The sequence below is a fragment of the Nuphar pumila genome, chromosome 13 (assembly GCF_984573655.1).
Source record: "Nuphar pumila chromosome 13, dmNupPumi1.hap1.1, whole genome shotgun sequence".
NCBI classification, from domain to species: Eukaryota; Viridiplantae; Streptophyta; class Magnoliopsida; order Nymphaeales; family Nymphaeaceae; genus Nuphar; species Nuphar pumila.
Window position 1 is genome coordinate 94,492,781 of NC_143261.1, and position 24,002 is coordinate 94,516,782.

General features: G+C 38.2%; 1 protein-coding gene across 1 annotated transcript; it reads right to left on the reverse strand.

The window, feature by feature from the left end:
- Positions 1-3,223: 3,223 nt before the first annotated feature.
- LOC149819271 (protein NRT1/ PTR FAMILY 5.2-like) lies at positions 3,224-23,728 on the reverse strand. The gene is made up of 4 exons (XM_089985893.1): positions 23,566-23,728; positions 18,754-18,971; positions 16,998-17,563; positions 3,224-4,446 (listed from the first exon to the last, which is right to left on the reverse strand). The coding sequence occupies exons 1-4, from the start codon at positions 23,705-23,707 to the stop codon at positions 3,552-3,554; spliced, it is 1,821 nt and encodes a 606-aa protein (XP_089842019.1). The 5' UTR covers positions 23,708-23,728; the 3' UTR covers positions 3,224-3,551.
- Between the last annotated feature and the right edge of the window lie 274 nt (positions 23,729-24,002).

Sequence of the window (24,002 nt, forward strand, 5' to 3'; positions counted from 1 at the left end):
TCGAACTTCTGTCCTATGGCTGCGCATTTCTCTAATCAGAATGGTCCATTGAAACGGCAAGCTGGACTAGGCAGACCCTTACTAATTATAAAAGATACCATTGGGATTTGAACTTGCAACATCCTAACACAAGGTGACATGCACTAGCCCCTCCTACCAGACAAGGGAAGCCCCCAGTTGGTGCCATTTGTTGCTGTTTTGCTCACTCTTCTTTCCTTAAATCTTCACCACCACCACTTGAGTGTGCATCAATCCAAGACCACCACACATAACTGACCATTAAAAAAAAAAAAAATACATGAAATCCCCAAACCCTCTCAATAACCAAGTATTTTAATTTTTATTTTAAGATATACTTTAGATTTTTAGGGTTTTATATTTTAATCTCAATTTTTACAATGAATGAATGATTTTAAATTTGAATTTTTTATATGCTTTAGATTTTAAAAATTTTATATTTTAATTCCTGTTTTTATAATTTATTGATTGGATGTATGCAAAATCTGGAATTTTTAGTACACTTAAATGCTAAATCTAAATTTCTTCCTTTTTTTTTTGCTTGAATATATATTTTTGACAAAATACACAAATTTTAAACATATCCAAGTATTCACAATGATGAATCAAATGTGGGACACATGAACAATAATGTTTTACCATAGTCAATGCAAACATTGGACATAGACACCTTGCTACTGTTCTGAATAGGGTCAAAACACAACTGGACAGAACATGGTGTCTCTGTCCATGGCTGTCTGCCAATGAAATGCACCATAAGGTGGTGTTTAATTCCAAGTCACGTGGGACACAAGACACCCAATAACACTATTTTTTTTACCGGCCTCCCCCCTGAAAAGGTGCAAACAGTTCACTTAAAAAAAAAAAACTTGTCCAGGACAAACAGGACAACAGGGATATTGTCCTGTTTGTCCTATGCCTTTTGTTTTGTCCTAACCTAGACAGGGAATCAAACACTGCACATTTGTGTTAGTGGAAGGGGACACCCGGTCGTGAGAGATCCAGGGATAGCTTAAGTGCCTGCCTATGTGACACAGTCCAATCACATGATACCAGTCTGTGGGCCCCACAGCACAGAATGAATATTAAGAATGCTATCATGTGAATGGCCTGTGTTATACAGGAGATCTGATCAAGTGATCTGTCCTCACCGTTCACAATGTACGCAAGGACCATGAGGTACTTGTTGGATGAAGCAATGGACGGTGAAGATGTTAAATCACTTTCTTAAAGTGATTTGACAAATCACCTGATCTGCTCTCGTTATACAGGCAGCCGCTAGAGTGATCCAGGTATTCCCCACTCCCCTGTGTTGCCTTCCATGTGGAGTCCCATTTACAGTGACTGAGCTCGATTGGAAGAAGGAAGGAGGGGGTGGGGGAATTTTCTCTCATGTACAAAAATGCCTGGAAACACATGGGACACAATGAGTTTTTATAGAAACCCTTTAATTTCTGTGGCACGTAAGCATGCCCCAAGATGAATGACATCAGAAGTTCACTCAAACTCAACTCACACCTATCAAGTGCATTTTCATGAGGTACCCAAAGAAATTATATATATATATATATATATATATATATATATATATATATATGCTAGCTTTCTTTTCTGGTTCTGCCCTGTAAGCCCATAGTTTGAAGTGTTATATGATAGATATGAACCATTAGACGTGCTTAGCATACTTGATTTAGTGATAATCAACTCTGGGATCATGTTTTTTTGATGAAAAAATACATTTTTATGAGCCAGAAAAATTGATGCCTTCATAGCCATTGATTTTGGATCACCGGAAAAACCTCTATACAGGTTAGATTTCAGTGATCCAAAAGAAGGTTCCCACTAGAGAGAACCTGTAGATCACATCTATGGTGTTAGATGTGAGAAAAAATACTAAAAACCATGATTTTTGAAGATGCCTACCAGGACAAAACTAAAAAACAAGCAGAACCAGCGCATTACTCTGACCCATCTTTGTGGTAAAGTCTGTCAGTTGTAGAGCCCAACAACAAATGGTGATTGATCAGGTGGAGCAGCACACTTAGTTACCGTTTGGATGACTGGGTTTTAGTGTGAACTTAACTGAAAAACCCTTACTCCTCAAGTTTTCAACTTGGTTTATGGGGGAGGGGATTTTTTACGCACTTCCACCCCCACCCCACCCCACTCTCTCCCACCCTAACCGGCCATTTTTTAACCAGTGGCCGGCCGAATATGGCTGAAAAAAGTTTTTTTAATTTCATGGATGTCCGACAATTTCTCGGCCGGTGGGTGGTTGGAAAATGACCATACATTGCCTTTTTTTTTTTTTTAAATCTTCGGGTGGCTGGCTATTTTTCGGCTAGCCACTGACCGAAAATTGGCCAGTAGGGTTTTTTCATGAACTTTTTTTGGTGAAAAATCTCGGGATGGTTTCTCCATGTAAATATAACAAAAAAACCTAAAATCAAGTTTTTTTTATAGGTAGCAAATCAGATTTTCGATCACCCACCCTTAAGGTGCGTTTTAATGCGTATTTTGCGGAATGCCGCTGAAACATCCCAAGAACGGTGAAACACCATTCCACCCCCTGTTATTGTAAGAACAAGACGGGGCATTTTTTTTTTAAAGGGCCCCCTCCTGGCTCTCTCTTCTCTTTCCCACAACCCCCAACCTCCATCGATGTCGCGGCGTCTCTCTTTCTTTATTTTCTTCTTTCTCTCACTTTGCCTTTGCTTATCTCTTTGTTTCCTTTTCTTCTTCTTTTCTCTATATATTAGAATTAGAGTTTCAATTTAGGGTTTCAAATTAGGTCTTTTAGATTTAGTGTTTCAAATTAAGCTTTTTGATCTAGTGTATTGAAGTAGGGTTTCAAATTAGGGCTTTCGGATTTAGTGTTTCGATTTAAGGTTCCGAATTAGAGCTATTCGAATTAAAATTTTTATATAAAGAAATATATGATTTCCAATTTGATTTGAAACAAACTCTAGACGAAATACAATTGTTACAAAACAGACAGAACATGTGTTCTGTTCTACTGTTCTGTCCAATCTTGGACAATCAATCAAACAGACCCATAAAGTCTGCAATCAAATTGCACCTGATCTCAATTCATCATGCTGGCAGGCTGCCCCTGCAATCATGCAATCAGAATAGAGCAGAAAGAAAAAACTAAACGGGCTATAAAAAAACAACTCTCTTTCTCTCTCTCTCAAATGGATGCACAAACAAGCCAAAACATGCTTGAGATGATCACCAGTCTGTTTTTTTCTGCAACATTTATCCACCAAGAACACACGTTTACAAGCTATATATATATATATATATATATATATATATATATATATATATATATATATATATATATATATATATATATATATTGACGACTAAGGAAAACCTCAGTTAGAACCGGGTGACATGATGGGCCTGCCTCCCTGCGAGGTAAAATTCAGGGTCGAGGACGCCACCACCCTGCCTTACCTATCTTTCCATATTATGATTTCTTCAAATAAAATACCACTAGTTTTTACACCAAATCTTGCTTGAAAATGTCAAAGTTCCGCTTCATTTGCTGGGCCTTCCAATGCATAAGTCTTGCTGGTCTTCATCTCATTTGATCCTTGTAAGTCCACATCCAACCCTGGCGCTTCAACCCTATATTTATAGTACCTTGACACAATGAGAAAGTAAAAGAAGTTCACAGCACTAAGTGCAGCCAACAAACCATAATAATAATCAAGGTGAGACATATTAAGGTTGTTCCTGATCCAACCCCCTTGCCCATGATGCGTGGTCACTTTGGACACAGTCTTCAAAAGGAAACTGCTGAAGAAGTTCCCAACTCCAATGCTGCTGGTAAAGTAAGAAGCCCCTATGCTCTTCATGGTCTCAGGTGCTTGATCATAAAAGAACTCAATCTTGGCAACCTCCACAAAGGCATCAGCCAGGCCCAACAGAACAAACTGAGGGAGGAGGATAAAGATTGTAAGTGGTATTGGCTGTTTGCTGTTTTGGAGACCATGGTGCTTAACATAACTAAGCCTCGCCCTTTCAGTCAAGCTAGCAATTATCATAATGATGATATGTATAAGTAGGCCTATCCCCATCCTCTGCAACAGTGTGATTCCCCTTGGGTTCTTGGTGTACTTCCTCACCCTGGAAACGAACCATCTATCATAGACCACCAGGCTGATCAACATGGACAAGGTGACGAAGCCCACCAAGCTTGCTGGTGGAATCTTGAAGTGTGGGCCCATGCTCCTTTCTAGGGTGATCCCTTGTTTAATGAAGAGGGTGTGGCTTTGGGCTATGATGGTGCTTGGGAAGAAAGAGGCAAGGAAGATAGAAAGCATCTTGACCATTTGCTTGGTTTCCTCCACTTGGGTCACTGTGCAAAGCCTCCACTGTGTGCTTGGACCAATTCTCACTGCTGCTTTATTAAGAAACCTATTATTATGAAATCACATGTTCAGATGATTGATTGAGTACAACCCTTTATCAGTTTCTCATTATCATTCATGAAATTAAAAGTAATCTCTTGTGTGTGTGTGTTTGAATTGCATATATGTTTGTGTGTGTGTGTGTGTATAGGGCACATTGGTTGCACCATATGCAGAAAACAGAACATGTATTGCATTTATTAACATGAAGCTTTAAAAACCCTTCATTGGTAACCATAATGAGCAAAATCATGGCAATGCAACAAAATATTTGAAGATGAAGAAGATATCAAATCGAAACCAATAATTCATGAGCCTCCCAACATGCTGACATATAGGACCAGGTATCATATTCTAATTGTTGGGGGATACCTTATATTAACCCAAGATTGTTTTTATTTACATAGACAAAGTCTGACCTTTCTGAGAATTTCTAAATGTTAAGTGCATCTTCGAAGAATTATGCCAAAAACTTAGGTGAACTTCTCTTTGATGAAAAAAGCAAAGGTCATGCTGGGAGGAGACTTTCATAATTCCTCACATGGTAGCAAAAGGTGTCACGTCTTATTTTTCAAATACCCAATTGGGCTTTCCTTTTAGTTGATAGAAAAGGTGGATATTTATTTATTTTTATTTACATGGAGAAACCGCCCTCAGGATCAGAGACATAGTTGCGCTGACTTTGTCTCTGTCAGACGTGCTTACGATTTTGTTCCGGCAACATAAAACTCCTTGAGCTTACATGGATGATGTTCATAGGATTTGCACTTAGACTGCCTGCCTAGTAGCCTAGGCCCCATCCCACTATGCCAAACCCCTTTGGGGCAGTGGAGATTTAATTAGACACTTGTTTCCAAAGTCCAAACTTACAATTGGTTTAGGTAATCAATTTTTCCACAGAATATGAAAGGCGCAAGTGACCTACCAGAAACACCCCAAAATTTTCAAGTTCATTTATGGACACCCCCTTTCACATATGCTGACTCCTTAGTACAATGTATGAGTCTAACTCTTAGGTCCATTCCAATTTAGGTGTCATTTTACCCCAATTTACTAAAAAAATTATTATTTTGCCCCTAGGTAACTCTAGACCCTTGTCAGTTAGGTCCAACCCAAGTCATTTTAAGCTCAGAAGAATTAGAATATCAATCATTTTTAGCTCCCCTGAGCTCACAGTAAGTAGACTCTATTCATTTCATCTAAATTTGGTTCATTTCACATGAAATGAGCTCATTTCTATCTCAAATTCAATCCAATTGTCCCAGAGTTAGTCAATTCCAGTAAATCTTATTTTCTTGTATTTAACTTTTGTTCACCAGGAGTTCAAGTAGTCCAACTTCAGTTTAAACTTGTTTTCTCACTTTGTTGAAATTCATTTTAGCTCAATCTAGCTTATTTAAGCTAGAATTGAGTTAACCCCAGTCAACCCAGCTAGGATTTAGTTTGTTTAGACTCCGAATTAGTTCATCTTAGTTCAGGTGACTTTGATTTTAGCACAAACCTAGTATTGCTTACTTCACTACAACAAATTTCTCAGCATTTCACTAAGAATTGTGTCTGTTTTCAATCATCTGGTATGAGAGTCTAGTTGAGACAATATCTTCTTATTTCATCTGAGTTCAGAAACCTTAGAACCCAGTTCAAACCTTGTTTTTCAAGTGTCACTCTTCACTCCACTTCATGCCCCTGCCCAGGAAGGCAAAATCATTTACAATCTTGGTCATTTCTATTCAGAGTAGCAGTTTAGTCAATTTCTAAGCCAGGATAATTTCTAGTCCGAACTCAGATAAATTATTTTTCTGAGATTATATCTATATTCGAGATCCAACTCATGTTTCAATTTGAACATTTGATATATGATCCGATCCAATGTTGGATCTGATGACCGGTATCCATTTTCTATTCTTGACCTGAATTTTTTATCCAATTCACTCTATTATCTGTATCCAGGGGTCATCTTGTTTTCAGACTTGGATCTTTTATTCAATTTACTTTGTTATCTATATCTAGAGTCTAATTTGTTTTCTTAACCTAGATTATCTCATCAGATATCCAGGGTCTAATCATTCACTATTCAGGATTTGTTCTTCAATTCTTATTTAATATCTAAGATCATTTCCACCTTATTCCCGATTCAGGATCTACTTTCTAATCTTATCTTTGATCCAGGATTCATTTTCCAATCTTATCTTTGATCCAGGATCCATCCACCATTTTTAAGCATGGATCAAACTCATTGTCTAAGATCTAGATTTATTTGTCATTTGAAACCTCAGATCTAGATCCAAATTCAAATCTTTCTTTCAATTTCAAACTTGGGTTCAAAATTGATCTTTACATTTTAATCTAAACCCAGTGTTTTACATTTGATATTTTGAAATGCCTTTTTCAAAAAAACAATGCATGTCAGATCTGGATCCATATTAGATTTTTGTCAAGCTCGAATTTTAAAGTAGATCTTAGATCTAATCCAATTCATATTAGATGAGATCCACCTAGGTGGCGTCAACTTCTTGATTATTCTCCCCATTTAATTATTCTTGAATTTCAAAGGCATATTGTTCAATCTTTGGTTAAGGCGCCAAGAACGGTTAAACTTCGTACCGACAGACGAGTCCCCTCTCTCAAGTTTTTCCATATTTTTCAAAACAGAGGCGAGCTTTCTAAAAACCTTTTCAAAGGTTAGTTGAATTGCAAAAGTAAAATTTTGCATGATAACAAGTTTGGCGATCGTGATGGGACCTGTCCTCGTTTGATTGAACTTATGCCCCTTCTTGTTTAAATGTCTCTGTTATTATTCTATAATGTCCGCCTTTATTTGTGAACCTAGGAGCCTAGAATCTGACCTAGCTGACATTGGTGCATGTAGGCTTAAGCGTGGTTTGGTAGGACTGATTGAGGAGGTCTATTCATGCTCACTTAGACCTATGTCACATACAACCGTCATCAATCTAGGCATTGAATGCAAACCCTGTATGCAAGTGTATGCTCTTTTATTATTTAAAGCTCTATCTTAGGCCTTATTGCATTATAGCCCTCTTATTTTTGCATGATTAAATCATATTTATAAAACAACACTACCCAATTTTGTCTCGGTCATCACATTGTTGGGCTTTATCCTCACAGTTCTAGACTAAGCCTCACAACTGGACCACTTATCTGGGCTAATAACTCCCATGTTAGTACCATGGGCCATAGTTCAAGGTATATCGACAGGTGCTTAAGGAGATCAAAGTGTCATACCCTTAAGAACCTTGGAGATATTTTTATGCCATGTACATCGAGCCTTAGCTCTAGTATATAGGAATACCATGATTGGATATCGATGATCCATAATCCCAAAGTTTGGATAGTGTACTACAAACCTTTTTCAACAATGCATGTTAGAGTCAGCCTTTAGGGAGTGTTGTGTGTGCATCCTTGTTTGTGCAACTCTATTGTGGTTTGAATTTAATTTTAGGGTCGATATCAATTGTTTTCTATATCTGTTGTATGTTAGAACATTTTTTCTCAAAACCCTAGGTGTCTTTCCCAAATTCCCCCTTTATTTTCAAAAACCCAATCGTGTGTCTTTTTTTCTCCTTTTTATCTTGGATATCGATTCTTCAACCAAATCTGATCCTGCCACATCTCATCTTCAATAACTCTTGTTTCTCGTTCAGATCATGCCATCATTCCATTCTAACCCTCGTTATTCTCCATTTCTAGCGTATCCCAATGGCATCCATCCAAAATGATATTGTCTTTCTAGAGGGCCATATCTCATATGAGATAAGACAAGGTCTTCCCGAGCATAGGAGTCTAGACACCAATCATTTTCTTTCCCGGTGGTACTACTCTTGGTTCACCAACTTCACTTGTATGTTCTCGGACCATCTGAATGACTGTGGATTAGAGCTAGCATCACCACTGGGCAAACAGATCATCAATGACAATCTCATCCAATCCCTAGCAGAGAGATGAAACCCGCGTTCCTGCACCTTTTGGTTTTTGTGGGGTGAGATGACCTTGCTTCTGGATGAATTCACCGACATCATGGGACTGCCTGAACCAGTTGGTCAGCCAGACGATCCCATAGAGCAACAATTCTTAATCAATATAGGAGGCCTTGATCCCTGAGATGCTATAGCCTGAATGACAGGACGTAGGTCTTGACCACTTATTGAAGAATGTGGAAGCCAATATGTAGATTTGTTTGAGCTCTACCGCTAGTATGGGACATACGAGGATGTCAATACTTTGTCTATAACATCTAGAGAAAAAATTCAACATGCCATGGTCCTGTGCACCGTATGACTGATTTTCTTTTAGGATGGACGAAGATATGTGGATATCAGAACCGTTCAACTTTTGCGAAGATGGAGAAATAAGCAGACCAACTCCACCTGTGTATAACTGTTTAGTTATACACTGCCGGTCCCAAGCCCGGATAAAGGAGGAGGGTTGCGGTAGGCCTGTGACAGCCAGCATAAAAACTTTGTCATATCCTATGAAAATGAACAAATATGAGAATTTCGTTGGGGCGTTTCCTACTGAGCGACGCGCTGTACTCTCTAGGCCCGGAGGCAGTGATAAATGGGCAAGGGTTGCTAGGTCGTCGCCCAGAAGCGACGCGTCACACCGGCGCCCGGGTGTGGTGTCAAATAGGCAAGGGTTCCCTCACTTTGTTGGACGGGTGGGGGTAAAGAAGTTAGTCCAAGACCATAAAATTAGGTTAGCCACTTGGAACATAGGGTCTTTAACTGGTAAGTTGGTAGAGTTAGTAGATGTTATGTGTAGGAGAAAGATTGATATTTTATGTCTTCAAGAGACCAAATGGGTAGGTGAGAAAGCTAAAGTGATAGAACCTTTGGGATATAAGATTTGGTATACAGGAATAAATGGGAATAGGAATGGCGTAGGGATTGTTATGAGTCGTCAATTTATAGATAATGTAGTTGAGGTCCGTAGGAAGGGTGATAGAATTTTACTTATTAAATTAGTGTTAGGTACAGATATTATTAATATTATTACTGTTTATGCACCTCAAGTAGGTTTAGATGATTCCATTAAGCATCAATTTTGGGAAGATTTAGATGGAGTAGTACAAGGGATATCTTATGGAGAAAAGCTTTTCATCGACGGTGACCTTAATGGACATGTAGGCATTAGTAGGGATGGATTTGAGAGTATCCATGGAGGCTATGGTATAGGAGAAAGAAATAAAAGTGGAGAAAGGATTTTAGATTTTTGTTTGTCCTATGATATGATCTTAGCAAACACTTGGTTTAGGAAGAGGGAGTCTCACCTAGTAACATTTAAAAGTGGGGTTAATACGAGTCAGATAGATTTTTTCTTACTTAGAAAGAGAGATAGGGGTTGTTGCATCGATTGTAAGGTTATACCGGGAGAAAGTGTAGCTGCACAACATAGAGTCTTAATTTTAGATCTTAGAATTAGACAATGCCGCAAAAAGGATAGACATAGGATAGATCCTAGAATTAAGTGGTGGGCACTGAAAGGAGCTAAACAAGGAATGTTTGTAGAGCAGGTAGTTAAGGAAGCTGATTGGTGTCTCGAGGAGGATTCAGAATCAATGTGGAATAAGATAGCGGGTGGCATGAGAAAAGTGGCTAAGGAGGTATTGGGTGAGTCTAAAGGCGGTGCACCACTAGGTAATGATACATCATGGTGGAACGAGGATGTCAAATTAGCTATTAAGGTTAAAAGAGAGTGTTATAGAAATCTAAGTAAGAGTCGGGATAATGAGAATTTGGAGAAGTATATGATAGCAAAGAAGGAAGCTAAAAAAGTAGTTCGAAACGCGAGGGCTAAGGTATATAAGGAGGTTTATGACAAGTTGGATACCAAAGAAGGCGAGAAGGATATTTATAGGCTTGCAAAGATGAGAGATAGGAAATCGAAGGATTTGGGTATGGTTAGATGTATCAAAGATGAAACGCAAAGGGTTTTAGTCAAAGATGAGGAGATTAAGGAGAGATGGAAAGATTATTTTGATAAGCTATTTAATGATAGTCATGCTCAAGATCTTGGAGACTTATCCATTCCTTTTCATGAGATTAATCGTGACTTCATGCGCAAGATTCAAAAGAAAGAAATTGCAGAGGCTTTGAAGAAAATGAAATCAAGAAGGGCAGTTGGCCCAGATGGTATACCTATCGAGGCTTGGAAATGCTTGAGAGAGAAAGGTTTAGAATGGTTGACAAATCTTTTTAACTTGATTTGGCGAACAAATAAGATGCCTAATGAGTGGAGGAAGAGTACTTTGGTGCCTTTATATAAGAATAAGGGTGATATACAAGATTGCACAAACTATCGTGGTATAAAACTCATGAGTCATACTATGAAACTTTGGGAGAGGGTGATTGAGTCTAGGTTGAGGAAGGTTGTCATGATATCGGAGAATCAATTTGGTTTTATGCCTGGAAGACTAACTATGGAAGCTATACATCTTCTTAGACAACTTAGTGAAAGATATAGAGAGAGGAACAAAGATTTGCATATGGTTTTTATTGATTTAGAGAAGGCATACGATAGAGTACCTAGGGACGTTCTCTGGTGGACAATGATGAAGAAAGGTGTTTCTCTCAAGTACATTAGAATAATTAAAGATATGTATGAAGGAGTAGTAACCAATGTCCGCACTTGTGGAGGGGTGACAACCAATTTTCCAATAACGGTTGGGTTACATCAAGGATCTGCTTTAAGCCCTTTCCTATTTGCGATAGTGATGGATGAGCTTACAAGATCAATTCAAGAAAATGTGTCGTGGTGTATGTTGTTTGCTGATGATATTGTTTTGATTGATGAGTCTAGAGCTGGGGTTAATGCTAAGTTAGAATTATGGAGACAGACATTGGAAGCTAGAGGTTTTAAGTTGAGTAAGAGTAAGACTGAATATATGGAATGTCGGTTTAGTAAGCAACGAAGTAGTGATGGGAGTGTAGTGAAGCTTGGTGAGCAAGAAATACCGGTGAATGATTATTTCAAATATTTGGGATCCATCATTCAAAAGTATGGAGAAATTGATGGAGATGTAAATCATAGGATAAAGGTTGGGTGGATGAAATGGAAAAGTGCAACTGGAGTGCTGTGCGATCGTAGAATGCCATTGCGATTGAAGGAAAAGTTTTATAGGACGACTATTAGACCCGCTTTACTATATGGTACGGAATGTTGGGCTGCCAAGAGACATCATATTCAAAAAATGAGTGTAGCTGAGATGCGGATGCTTAGATGGATGTGTGGAAATACTATAAAAGATAAGATTCGGAACGAGGAGATACGTAAGAAGGTAGGTGTTGCACCCATTGAAAATAAGATGCGAGAGAATCGTTTACGGTGGTTTGGACATATTCGGCGAAGGCCTAATGATGCTCCAGTTAGAAGGTTGGAGAAATGGGAAAATATATTAGTTAAAAGAGGTCGGGGTAGGCCTAGGAAGACTTGGATGGAGATGATAGGAAAGGATATGAATGCTTTGAACCTCACCGAGGACATGGCATTGGATAGAAATGATTGGAGGAAAAGGATTCATGTGGAAGACCCTAAATGAATTTCTTTTTTGGTTCATATCGCTGACCCCAATTGTTTTGGGATGAAGGCGTAGTTGTTGTTGTTGTTTGTTGGAGAAATAACCAGACCAACTGCCTCTCTATTGCCATGGCTGCCCTGGCCTTTCTCTACCGTGGCTTGATCCACTTTACCCTCGATGATGCAATCTTGATGGAAGGGTGTACTTATGACCTGTAATCTCAGTTTCTCTAACATGTGCCAATGAGAGCCAACTCCTTCAGATACAATAGCAAAGAGCCCCAACCTACTCCTCAGTACCGAGCCCTGATTGAGAGTCTGTATACAGGTGAAATTGTTTGAGACTACTTCAATCGACAGAAGTCACCTCCTAGTTACACCTATAGGCATGACAAGCATTATAGGTTGCTTGGGCCATTCTTCTATGTTATTTATCAGCCAGAGAGATGTGTCAGACAGTTTTTACAGAGACAGAGGCACATTGACACTCGCCTTCTATCAGGCATCGTTCTAGAGTTCGATCTGAAATCTGCTCAATGGTCCAAAGCATAACATGTTGCCAAATATAGTTGGAGCCCTTTTGTCACCCTTTCTATCTTTCCTGAATCCAATGTATCTTCTAATTATCTAGAGCGGTGGGAAATTGTCTGCCCACCTTCTTTTTGTCCATGATTTTATCTCTGAATCATTCAATGAAATTCTTTTGTCCTCTCATATGAATCTTTTTTTTTAAAGACAATCTTTTTCGGAATGACATTTTCATCATGGTTGATGACCCCGCCTAGGTTACAAGGCATCCTTTAGTTGTTTATTTTCTCTCACGAAATAACAACACAATTGTCACAATTTCAGTGACGACGCAGTTCCCGGTAATGAAACACCCTTGCTTAATTGTCAGCTTGATTACTGTTAATTGTTTCTCTATTCTTTTTATTTAATGCCTCTGTTCTATTCATGTAACATTTTCACTTCGCTTCGTGGTTGACGACCTTGCCTGGGTAACAAGGCATCCTTTAGTTGTTTACTTCCTTCACAAGGGTAACAACGTAATTGTTGCAATCTCAATAACGACCCAATCTCTGGTAATGGGATATCCTCTCTAATTGTCAACCTGACTCTTATTGTTTGTCCTTCTTCTTTGTCTATGTGAACATTGTCCAAACTCTTATTCATTATCCTTCCTGCAAAAAAAAATTCAAAACTCTTATTAATTATCTTTTGTAGAGCTTCTTTCAATGACAATGATCATTTGTTCTTCTTTTTTTTGTCCAAGATCCCTTTCCTTTTCTACACTAGAGCATCTTTTATTATGAAACTTTGTTTTCGCCTAGATCATCTTGTGTACGTGGTAGGATCAAGAGATTCTTTTATCATCAATTTTTGAGGCATCATGATCAATTTTCTTTCTTGCCCATTCAGGATAAGGGATAATCCTCAGACCACCTATAGGAACGATAGGGCTACCTATAGGGTTTGTCCAAAATCATGAACCTTCTTTTTTAGGTCAAGGGGGTGAAATTGATTTTTTTTGCAAAATCCCCATCATGACCACCAAGAGTTTTCAAAGTACCGCTCTTTTTTTTTTCAAAATCAACCCTCGGGTTGATCCTTCTTTATCAAAACTAGTTTATCGATCTTTTTTTTCAAATCAACCATCGGGTTGATCCTTCTTTTATCAAAACTAGTTTTCACTAGTCTTTTCAAAATCAACCCTCGGGTTGAACATCTTTTTATCAAAGCTAGTTTTCACCGGTATCTTTCGAAATCAACCCTCAGGTTGAGCTTTTTTTATCAAAACTAGTTTCCACCAGTCTTCTAAATTCAATCTTCGGGTTGAATCTTTCATCAAATCCAACTTTTGTATCGGTCTTTTCTAATTCAACCCTCGAGTTGATCCTTCATTTATCAAAACTAGTTTTTTTACCGATCCTTTTCAAATCAACCTTCAGGTTGATCCTTCTTTTATCAAAACTAGTTTTCACCGGTCTTTTCAAAATCAACCCTTAGGTTGAACTTCTTTTTATCAAAGCTAGTTTTCACCGGTCTCTTTCAAAATCAACCTTCGAGTTGAGCTTCTTTTATCAAAACTAGTTTTCATCGATATCTTTCAAATTTGACCTTCACGTTGAGCTTCTTGTTATCAAAACCGGTCCTTTTCAAATTCAACCCTCAGGTTGGCTCTTTTTATCAATACCGGTCCTTTTCAAATTCAACCCTCGGGTTGATCCTCTTTTTATCAAAATCAGTCTGTTTCAAAATCAACCTTTGGGTTGACTCTTTTTATCAAAACCGATCTTTTTCAAATTCAACCCTTGGATTGATCATCTTTTTATCAAAATCGGTCTTTTTCAAATTCAACCTTCTGGTCGATCTTTTTTATCAATACCGGTCTTTTTCAAATTCAACCCTCACTCTTCACTCCACTTCACGCCCCTGCCCAGGAGGGCAAAATTATTTACAATCTTGGTCATTTCTATTCAGAGTGGCAGTTTAGTCAATTTCTAAGCCAGGATAATTTCTAGTCCAGACTCAAATTAATTCTTTTTCTAAGATTATATATATATTCGAGATCCAACTCATGTTTCAATTTAGACATTTGATATATGATCCGATCAAATGTTGGATTTGATGACCGGTATCCATTTTCAATTCTGGACTTGGATTTTTTATCCAATTCACTCTGTTATCTGTATCCAGGGGCCATCTTGTTTTGAGACCTGAATCTTTTATCCAATTTACTTTGTTATCTATATCTAGAGTCTAATTTGTTTTCTTAACCTGAATTATCTCATCAGATATTCAGGGTCCAATCATTCACTATTAAGGATTCGTTCTTCACTTCTTATTTAATATCCAGGATCATTTCCACCTTATTCCTGACTCAGGATCCACTTTCTAATCTTATCTTTGATCCAAGATTCATTTTCCAATCTTATCTTTGATCCAGGATTTGTCCACCATTTTTAAGCATGGATCAAACTCATTGTCTAAGATCCAGATCCATTTGTCATTTGAAACCTCAAATCTAGATCCGAATTTAAAACTTTCTTTCAATTTCAAACCTGGGTTCAAAATTGATCTTTATATTTTAATTTAAACCCAATATTTTATGTTTGATATTTTGAAATGCCTTTTTTAGAAAAACAATGCGTGTCAGATCTGGATTTATATTGGATTTTGATTTAGATTTTTGTCAGGCTTGAATTTCAAAGTGAATCTTAGATTCAATCCAATTCATATTAGATGGGATCCACCTAGGTGGCATCAACTTCTTGATCATTCTCCCCATTTGGTTTTCTCATTTTTATTATTTCAGAAATCTAGTCGATTTAGGACTTCATTTTCGCTTTTTATCTTTTGATTTTATCCTTTTGTTTTTTACCTTCTTAACCTTTTATTTTATTTGTTTTAAAAACAAATATGGACTCCACTCAAATGGTGCCACCTTTGGATTCTTTCTTTGTTTAGTGTTTTAATTAGGTTAAAAAAATAAAAAGTCAAAAATAAAACCAAATATGAACTCTTTTGAGAAAGTCGATTTTCCTAATTGTGCTAATTAATTGTTAATTAGAGAATCCCTATCCTCTACCAATCTTTTCTATGAAAGGGGACTCAAAGGGGACGTCCAGCCCAAGCAATTCAAGCATCTCTCTTCCTCTTTTTGATTTTCTCTTTCTTTTCCCTTTCTTTTTGCTCCCCAAGTGCCGCTCCTCTCCTCATTTCTTTCTTTTCATTTTCTTTTCTTCTTTCGTTGCACCGAAAGAGGAACTGCAGGTAATTCCTCTTCCTCTTTTCTTTTCTTTTATTGTTTTTTTATTTAATGTTGCATTTTTCTTTCTCTTTTCACTGCCATGAGAAAGCTGAAACTCAGTTTCTCATAAACCGAGTTCCTCCTTTTAATCGGCTACATCAAAAGTAAAGCCCATGCTTCATTATTTTTTTTTTAATTTATATGCATCATAGATCTAGGTCTGCATCTTTGCATCCATACAACATCAAGATCATTCAGTCATCTTTTCTTTTCTTTCTTTTATGCATGGATTAGATTAGGTTTTAATCTTGTTTAACAGTCATGCTGTAAATCTCTATTCTGGCCCTCGCGTTAGCATCATTATTTTATGTGATTATTTTTATTGTTTTGAGTTGATTTTTTTATGAGAGATATATTCATATGCCTACACACACCCAATCGTTTGATCCTTTAAGAAATTCATTTTCAAAATATTTCTTTGAAAAATGTTTTCCAATAATTTCAGGCATGCATCACGTTTTCATTAACTTCTTTTTCAAAATGATATCATATGTATGTTTGATTCTTTCTACATTCTAGGATTTAGAATAATCTCTTAGACATTTAAACAAAACAAGGTATATTGTTCAATCTTTGGTTAAGGCGTCATGAATGGTTGAACCTCGTACCGACAGACGAGTTCTCTCTCAAGTTTTCTCATATTTTTCAAAATAGAGGCGAGTTTTCTAAAAAACCTTTTCAAAAGGTCAATTGAATTGCAAAAGTAAAATTTTACATGATAACACCTACCCAAGCAAGTCAACTCTCTGGTGGACCAACCTATCAACAGTGTGGTCCACACGAAGAGAAAAACCAACTTTTTAGTTCCTTCTCATCTCAGCCGACTTTTCGGGACAGTTTGAACATGCGCATTTGTGCGCCTATGCAAACACAGAATGTGCAGCGGAGGACAGTCAATGTCGAACACTGGAAAAGATAACTTTTTGGTTATGTGGACAAGGCAGAACAGCTCGTCCTGTCATGCCCTTGACCAGAACAAGACAGGATGGTATGTCCATGTCCAGCGATGTCCACGATTCATACGTGCCCAAGTTCAGCTAGCTGAGAGATCTGGTTGACTCGGTTCATGATGTCTAGGACTTGGTCCAGCCCCTTGAGTACTAACCTTATTCACCGAGTCTCTCACAGCATGTTGGTTGGATCAAGGTCAGCCCCAAGCCTTCCAGCTCCGATAAACACTACGTATAATTTTAACATTGCAAGCTCAAACTTACCTGAGGCTAGAGGTAGGCTCCATTGGGAACTTCCCACTTTTAGCATACTGCTCCTCATCCAACTCATGAAGCTCTTTAAGGTCAGCAGGCAGAGGCACCCTCTGTTTTATGGTAGCAGCAACTAAAACCTTAGCCATCTTGGCAAAGGGACTAGATGATGGCCTTTTATGTCTATAGAGTGGAGTGCCCAACATAAACACAAGAATGGACACAGCCAGCCCAAGAGTGGGCAGTCCATAGCCTAGGCTCCAACCAACATTGTCTTGTATGTAAATAAGGAAGGTGTTTGCAAAGAGTGTTCCAAAGAAGATACTGAACATCCACCAATTGAAGAAGGAGAGCTTCTGCTTCCTCTCTCTCGGCTCGAAGTCGTCGAACTGGTCGGCGCCCATGGTCGAGATGTTGGGCTTGGTGCCTCCTGTGCCCAGTGCAACTATGTACAGCGCGAGGAAGAATACTCCAATCTGCATTGCATTGGGATGCTCGTGGCAGTCGACGCCATGGTTGTGGCAGGAAGGTGGCTTTAGTGGTGGGACCGAAACGGCCAGAGTCAGTAGGCTCATCCCCTGTTTGGCAATGTTTCAACTTCAGTTAGTTGTTGATATGTGAAACTATTTTAACTTTGGTGAATTAAGTGTGCGTTTGAATGGCGGCCCCCACATCCTCTTTCAAACGTGTGATGCGGAAGTCCCGCCAAATTGGGATGAGTTTGTAACTCTCACACCTTGGGGTGTGACAAGTCAGTCCTGGACATCTCGGTCCTGTACCATTGCGTCTAAGGATCTCTATGGGAGGTGGTATTGGGGAGAAATTGATGGATAGGACTTGGAGGTAATCTGCAGAATATGGACACCAGAAGAATTGAGAGAAACCCTCTTGTTTGACAACTAGGGATGCACACGAGCTGGGTTCGAGCCGACCTTGGGCTGGCTCGGCTCAGCTCGAGAAGAAAATCTTGTTGTTCGAGCTCAAGCTTGAACAACCTTTGCCCAAGATCAGCTCGAGTAAAAAGCTCAAGCAAAGCTTTGCTCGGCTGGAGCTAAACACCTTTAATAAAAAAAAAAATACAAGTTTTTGAAATTTGTTTTAAAAGTCTCTTTGAAAGAGAGGAAAATGGTGGGATTTGAACCCACACCACTTTCAATGGTGACCAACGACTTGTTTTGTGATCACATTATGAACAAAATGTATACATACATAAATTCTAATTTCTTTATATAACTATGTAAGCCGAGTTGGGCTTGCCGAGCTTATCCAAACTGTATTGGCTGTTCAAGCTCGGCTCGTTTACATGTACCAAGCCTCAACCCTTGTTCAAGCTCAGCTCATTTTTTTTCAAACGAGTTTGAGCCAAGCTTAAACGACCCAAGCCCGAGCCAAGACTGAGCTAGCTTGGCTCATTGTACAACACCTTACGGGAGGTTTCTAAAGATAATCAGGGAGAAGGGTTTGGCAATTATATCCTTTTTACAAGAATCCAACACACACGGGAAGGGAATTGACAGATCTAAATTCCCTTCCTATGTTCAATATCCACCAATTCCTACTTTCCAAACAGACCCAATCCAGAAGAGAATGTACCGCCGGAGCCCTTTCATTTACTAGCATGTGTATGCACATTGGACTTGATGAACTTGGTCATGTTTCATGTGAAGTCTTGATAACTTTTTTAAGTGGTTAGGCACGTATGAGATCATATTTTGTTTTCTTCATCGATAATTACAATGTGCCTAATATGTATAGACAAGAATATTACTATGAGATAGATGATGGAGGCCATCACGAACGTCCAGTAGCGACCAAGATGAGCATCAGCAACATAAGCCCCTAAAATAGGGGCCATCCAAACAGTGCCTGCCCAGTTGGTCACATTGTTTGAAGCAGTAACCGTACCCTGATTAAGCCTGGTCGTTAGGTACAGTATAAGATTTGTTGAAATCCCATGGTATGCCCATCTCTCAAACACTTCATACCCTGCACAGAAGCCATAACAGGAGCACATAAGCTTGCTGGAAGATAAGGTCCTGTAACCTGGACCCGGACTCGAACCGGTTATAACAATCATTGTCTTCTATAAATCCGTCGACGAGTTCATCAATTTGAAAAAAGAAATAAAAAAAAAATTCTAAACAAAAAAGAAAGATGGTATGCTTGATAATGGATATCAGTGAATCGTCTTAGCCTCCATGGCCCAGTTTGTGACAAGATAGGATACACCATCAATATATATCCAGGTTTGAAAAATAGGGTCTCCCTGTTTTTCCAAAAAACGTGGTTTATCCAATCAATGTCACAACGTGGGTTTAGCATGAAAACCTGGTTTGAAACTAGGTTTTGGGCATCATCCAAACGGGGCCTTAACTACCATTTCGATCCATTTGATCTGGTTGAGACCTGGTTCGGTTGAGTGGTGCACACCCACATGCATAGGGGGTTGGCTTGCTCAAAGGGTGATGCCCATGAGATTTAAACCTAGACCGCCTGCCTATCAGCCTAGGCGCCCCCATCCCACTAGGCCAAACCCCTTTAGGTTTAGGTCCCTACCAGTTGCTATATGCAATGCATAAAATACTTGAACTATTCATATCCCAAAATTCCAAACCTCACACTAAAGGCACGTTTGATGGCCTATTGAAAAGTTCCGCCGGGCGGTACCTCGCGACTTTTTCTCTCCTATTTTTGGAAAGAAACTCTTGGGAAAACGTGTGGGGGAAGGGGGTGGGGGAGAGTTTTTTCCTCTGAAAAAGAGGGAAAATTTTCCCCAGTGAAACTTTTCCCTCCTGACGTCAATCGCGCACTAAAAGGATAGTTATGTATCTTGACTAATAGGGCCTAAAATTGGAGCCATCTGCAATCTCAGAAGGCCGCCTGATGATGCAAGTAGAGTGGACCCAGTGGTCTACTTCACAACAATCTGGCATGCACTTGCCAGCTTAAGAAGAAGCCAAATTCCCTGTTTTTATTGATGGATCAAGTCTCCAAAAGTGTCATCTAGCTTGGTTTGTCAATCGGGTGGGTCGGGAGACCAAACTGGTCCACATTCCCTAGACTGGGCCTGGGTATTCCTAGTTGGTGCAGTAGCTGGCTTATTGAGACCTTTACCGTGGCCCAAACCGATCGATTGCAGCCAAATCCACATGAAGCTGTAGCTCTGTGACAAATATCATGATATTTATAAAAAATAACGCCAATATGTTGCGAGAAATTGCCTGAAAGTTTAAAACGGCAATTTCTTGCGTGATTTTCAAACCATGACAAATATCATGATATTTATATTTTTAAAAGATATTTATCATGAAAAAACTTGAGATTTTTATTTTCAAATATGTTTTATTTATATTTTCTTATAAAAATTGTTTTTTTTTATATTTTTTATTACCAAGAAAAATATGAGATTTATGAAAATTTTCAAAATCTCCCTAGTTTTTTGTCTGCAGAGATTTTGCCGTTTTTAACTTTTGTCACTATGAGCTGTAGTATGTAAACCTTAATAAATATATATATATATATATATATATATATATATATATATATATATATATATATATATATAGAGAGAGAGAGAGAGAGAGAGAGAAACAGTGAATAAAAATAAATAAATAAAGCATGACTTAAAACCAAATTTATGATCTAGTCGCTCGCAAGAGCTCCACACCTGGCTAGGTGGGTCGGCCTAAGGGCATTCAAGTTGAAGGATGTCATGAGTTATGTATATATGTATATACATATGTGTAAATAAAATAAACCTACACAATGAACACATTGCTAAATGAAACATTCTATTAGATTTTCAGTATTTTTTCAAAATTCTGGCAGTATATATGTGATCTATATGCTTCTTTTTGTAGGAATCACTTCTTGGTGCATTTGTTTCCAATGCATAGATAAATTTTTATAAGGTTTCAAAAATGAATGGCATACAATTTTCATAAATTTTTGAGGCTCCAAATATCATTTTTTTCATCCAAAATGCATGATCCAGTGTTGATTTATTGTATGGTCAGAATTTTGGAAAAAACATCAAAAATCTATTAACATGTTTTATTTAGCATTGTGCTTATTTTGTAGGTTTATATATATATATATATATATATATGGTTTTTGGCAAATCTGACCCTATAGATGATATATATGGTTGAAATCATGATAAAAAATTTCAATCGAGTTTTGAATAGTCCCAGAAACTTTGGGTAAAAAGGTACTTTGGTCTTAAATGGATATGGCCCTAAAGGGCCAATTACCCAAACCCAAACCCAAACTGGCCCGGCAGGCGCACATATATATGTGATCTATATGCTTCTTTTTGTAGGAATCACTTCTTGGTGCATTTGTTTTCAATGCATAGATAAATTTTTATAAGGTTTAAAAAATGAATGGCATACAATTTTCATAAATTTTTGAGGCTCCAAATATCATTTTTTTCATCCAAAATGCATGATCCAGTGTTGATTTATTGTATGGTCAGAATTTTGGAAAAAACATCAAAAATCTATTAACATGTTTTATTTAGCATTGTGCTTATTTTGTATATATATATATATATATATATATATATATATATATATATATATATATATATATATATATATGTTTTTTGGGAAATGACCCTATAGATGATATATATGGTTGAAATCATGATAAAAAATTTCAATCGAGTTTTGAATAGTCCCAGAAACTTTGGGTAAAAAGGTACTTTGGTCTTAAATGGATATGGCCCTAAAGGGTCAATTACCCAAACCCAAACCCAAACTGGCTCGGCAAGCGCGCATGTGTGATGGTCATCCCACTCTCTTATTCTCAGGAACAAGTGTATGAGTTTACATGTGGCTTATAAAGCCCACAAAAAACTCAAGCACACTCAATATGGGACTATTCAAAACCAACATTTTCCAAAAGGTAAAAAGCAACCCACGTTTCTTCTTGGAATTCTCTCTCCCTTCCTTCTTACACCTAACATAACCACCCATCCCAGCACCGAGATTCCGAACAAGCCCTTAGATATTTGCAATTTTTTTTAAAACAAGGGGCCCTGTTGCTTACATAGGTAGGACATGTAATTTTCGCATACAATGCACCTGTCACGGGCTTATTTCTTAAATATGCTAGTGCGGCGCGATGGTCTTTCCTTACTGCCACAAGCCTAGATCCCTGCACCTGGGGCGGTTTATCCGCGTAAAAATAAAAATAAAAAAACAACCCAAAACCCAAAATGATTTACTTCCTCAAAGTTAAGTCCATGATAACCAACGGTGAATAGTAGAGCTAAGGTTAGTGTTGAATAGATTTAGCATCACGTGACCTTTTTAACTAGCAAAATTCCATGGTTCACGAGCTGCACTTGTCTGCTAAGCGTGTGGGCCGGGGCCCAGCAAACGAATGGCTTAAAATATTAGGTTGGGAATCATGATATTGTAGGGTATTCCCCAAGATAATTTTTGTAGTCATGAATTTTTGCCCATATCTAGAGCTAGGTTTTGCCCCATTGGTAGCATCCCCAGGCCAATATTCTGACAAGAAATCAGTTTCTTTGGCTATGTCTTTGAGTAAATTAAGGGATATATATATATATATATATATATATATATATATATATATATATATATATATATATATATATATATATATATATATATATATATATATATATCTTGTACAGTCGATTGAACATACTCCCTAGGTCCACAAACATATGTGCAATCTGTCTTGACTCAATCTGACCCCGTAGATCTATTCAGCCTGCCTCTTTGCTATAGAATTGGCACCTTATATTATGTTTTTGTAATGTAAAAATATGATTTTTTTAAATCATTAAATTTTGGTATATTGTGGGGCTGTTGATTTTCGAAAAAACCTGGTTAAAGATCATAATCTCATGATTAAAAAAAAAATACTTACATAATTCTACTGAACAAACCATGTATAGTCACAAAATCGAAGAGTAATATAAGCATTGAATTGCTCATGAAGATAAGGGGTTTCTGTTGTTCACTAGTCTATAGGCATCAAACTGTATTTGCTGCAATTTCCACCAGGATATATAACTAAGGTCAACTTAATTTGTAAAGCCCATATCGGTTCGAGAGGTGCGCCTTTGTCCTTCTGAATTCAGACTGACATGCAAAAGCCTATGTCACCCCAAGTGAATAAGGAAGCTAACTCGGACTAAGTCTGCAGACAAACAAAGGTTGCAAACATAGAGACCCAACCCTGCAACTTTGCAGTCCTTATGTGCTCTCACAGCCTCAACAGTTCATCCATGTGATGCAAGTTGGGTGAAATAGCCTCCCTATTTTGCAGAATAGAGACCCCATCAGTCTCCAACACTTAACCAAGTAGGCAATAATCTGAGTAAAGCGAACATCTCTAGATCCATATGGAGTCAGACCAACTAGCTAGCAGTATGTAGCCTGACTGGGTCAAATTGACTTCAAGTCAGGCCGATTATATAATCAACCACGCCTCCTCATTCCATATAGAATCAAATTGATTCCACAGTTCAACTCCCATGTTTACCAAGATGGCTCAAGTAAAGAGAGAGAGAGAGAGAGAGAGAGAGTTAATTAATTACCAACAATGAAGGAGCAAGCCTTCCATCCTCCTTTTTGTGATCGGAGAACGGGTCGGCCTTTGAGGTCGACACTTCCATCCTTGGTGAACCCTTCATCTGCGTGGCCGTTGCCCACTTCTACCTGCTGCTGCTGCTGCTCCATCCTTCGTATGGTTGAGCACTCTTCTCATCTGAATGTTCCCATCCATCACATATAATGGCTAAGAGGGGATGACCGTACTAGAACAATGGGACCCACTTTTTCAACTTTGGATCCCCATTGGGCCACTCAATGGCCTTCCTAATGACACAGAAGGGGCATTGTATTTTTCTTCCTCTCTCTCTCTCTCCCTCTCTCTCTCTCTACTTTAAAGGTGGAAAACACCAGTCTTGGATGAAATTGACTAGAAAAATACTCCAACAAATTGTTGTAAAGCATTCCCGGTTACTTCAAGTTA

Bases quoted from the DNA above. Each gene is read 5' to 3' on its own strand.
- LOC149819271 (XM_089985893.1), bottom strand. From the start codon at position 23,707: ATGGAGCAGCAGCAGCAGCAGGTAGAAGTGGGCAACGGCCACGCAGAT. The intron at 17,564-18,753 runs GTAATATTCTTG...ATTGCCAAACAG, and splicing joins CCTCCATCATCTATCTCATA to GGGATGAGCCTACTGACTCT. The intron at 4,447-16,997 runs GTAAGTTTGAGC...TCATAATAATAG, and splicing joins GAGCCTACCTCTAGCCTCAG to GTTTCTTAATAAAGCAGCAG.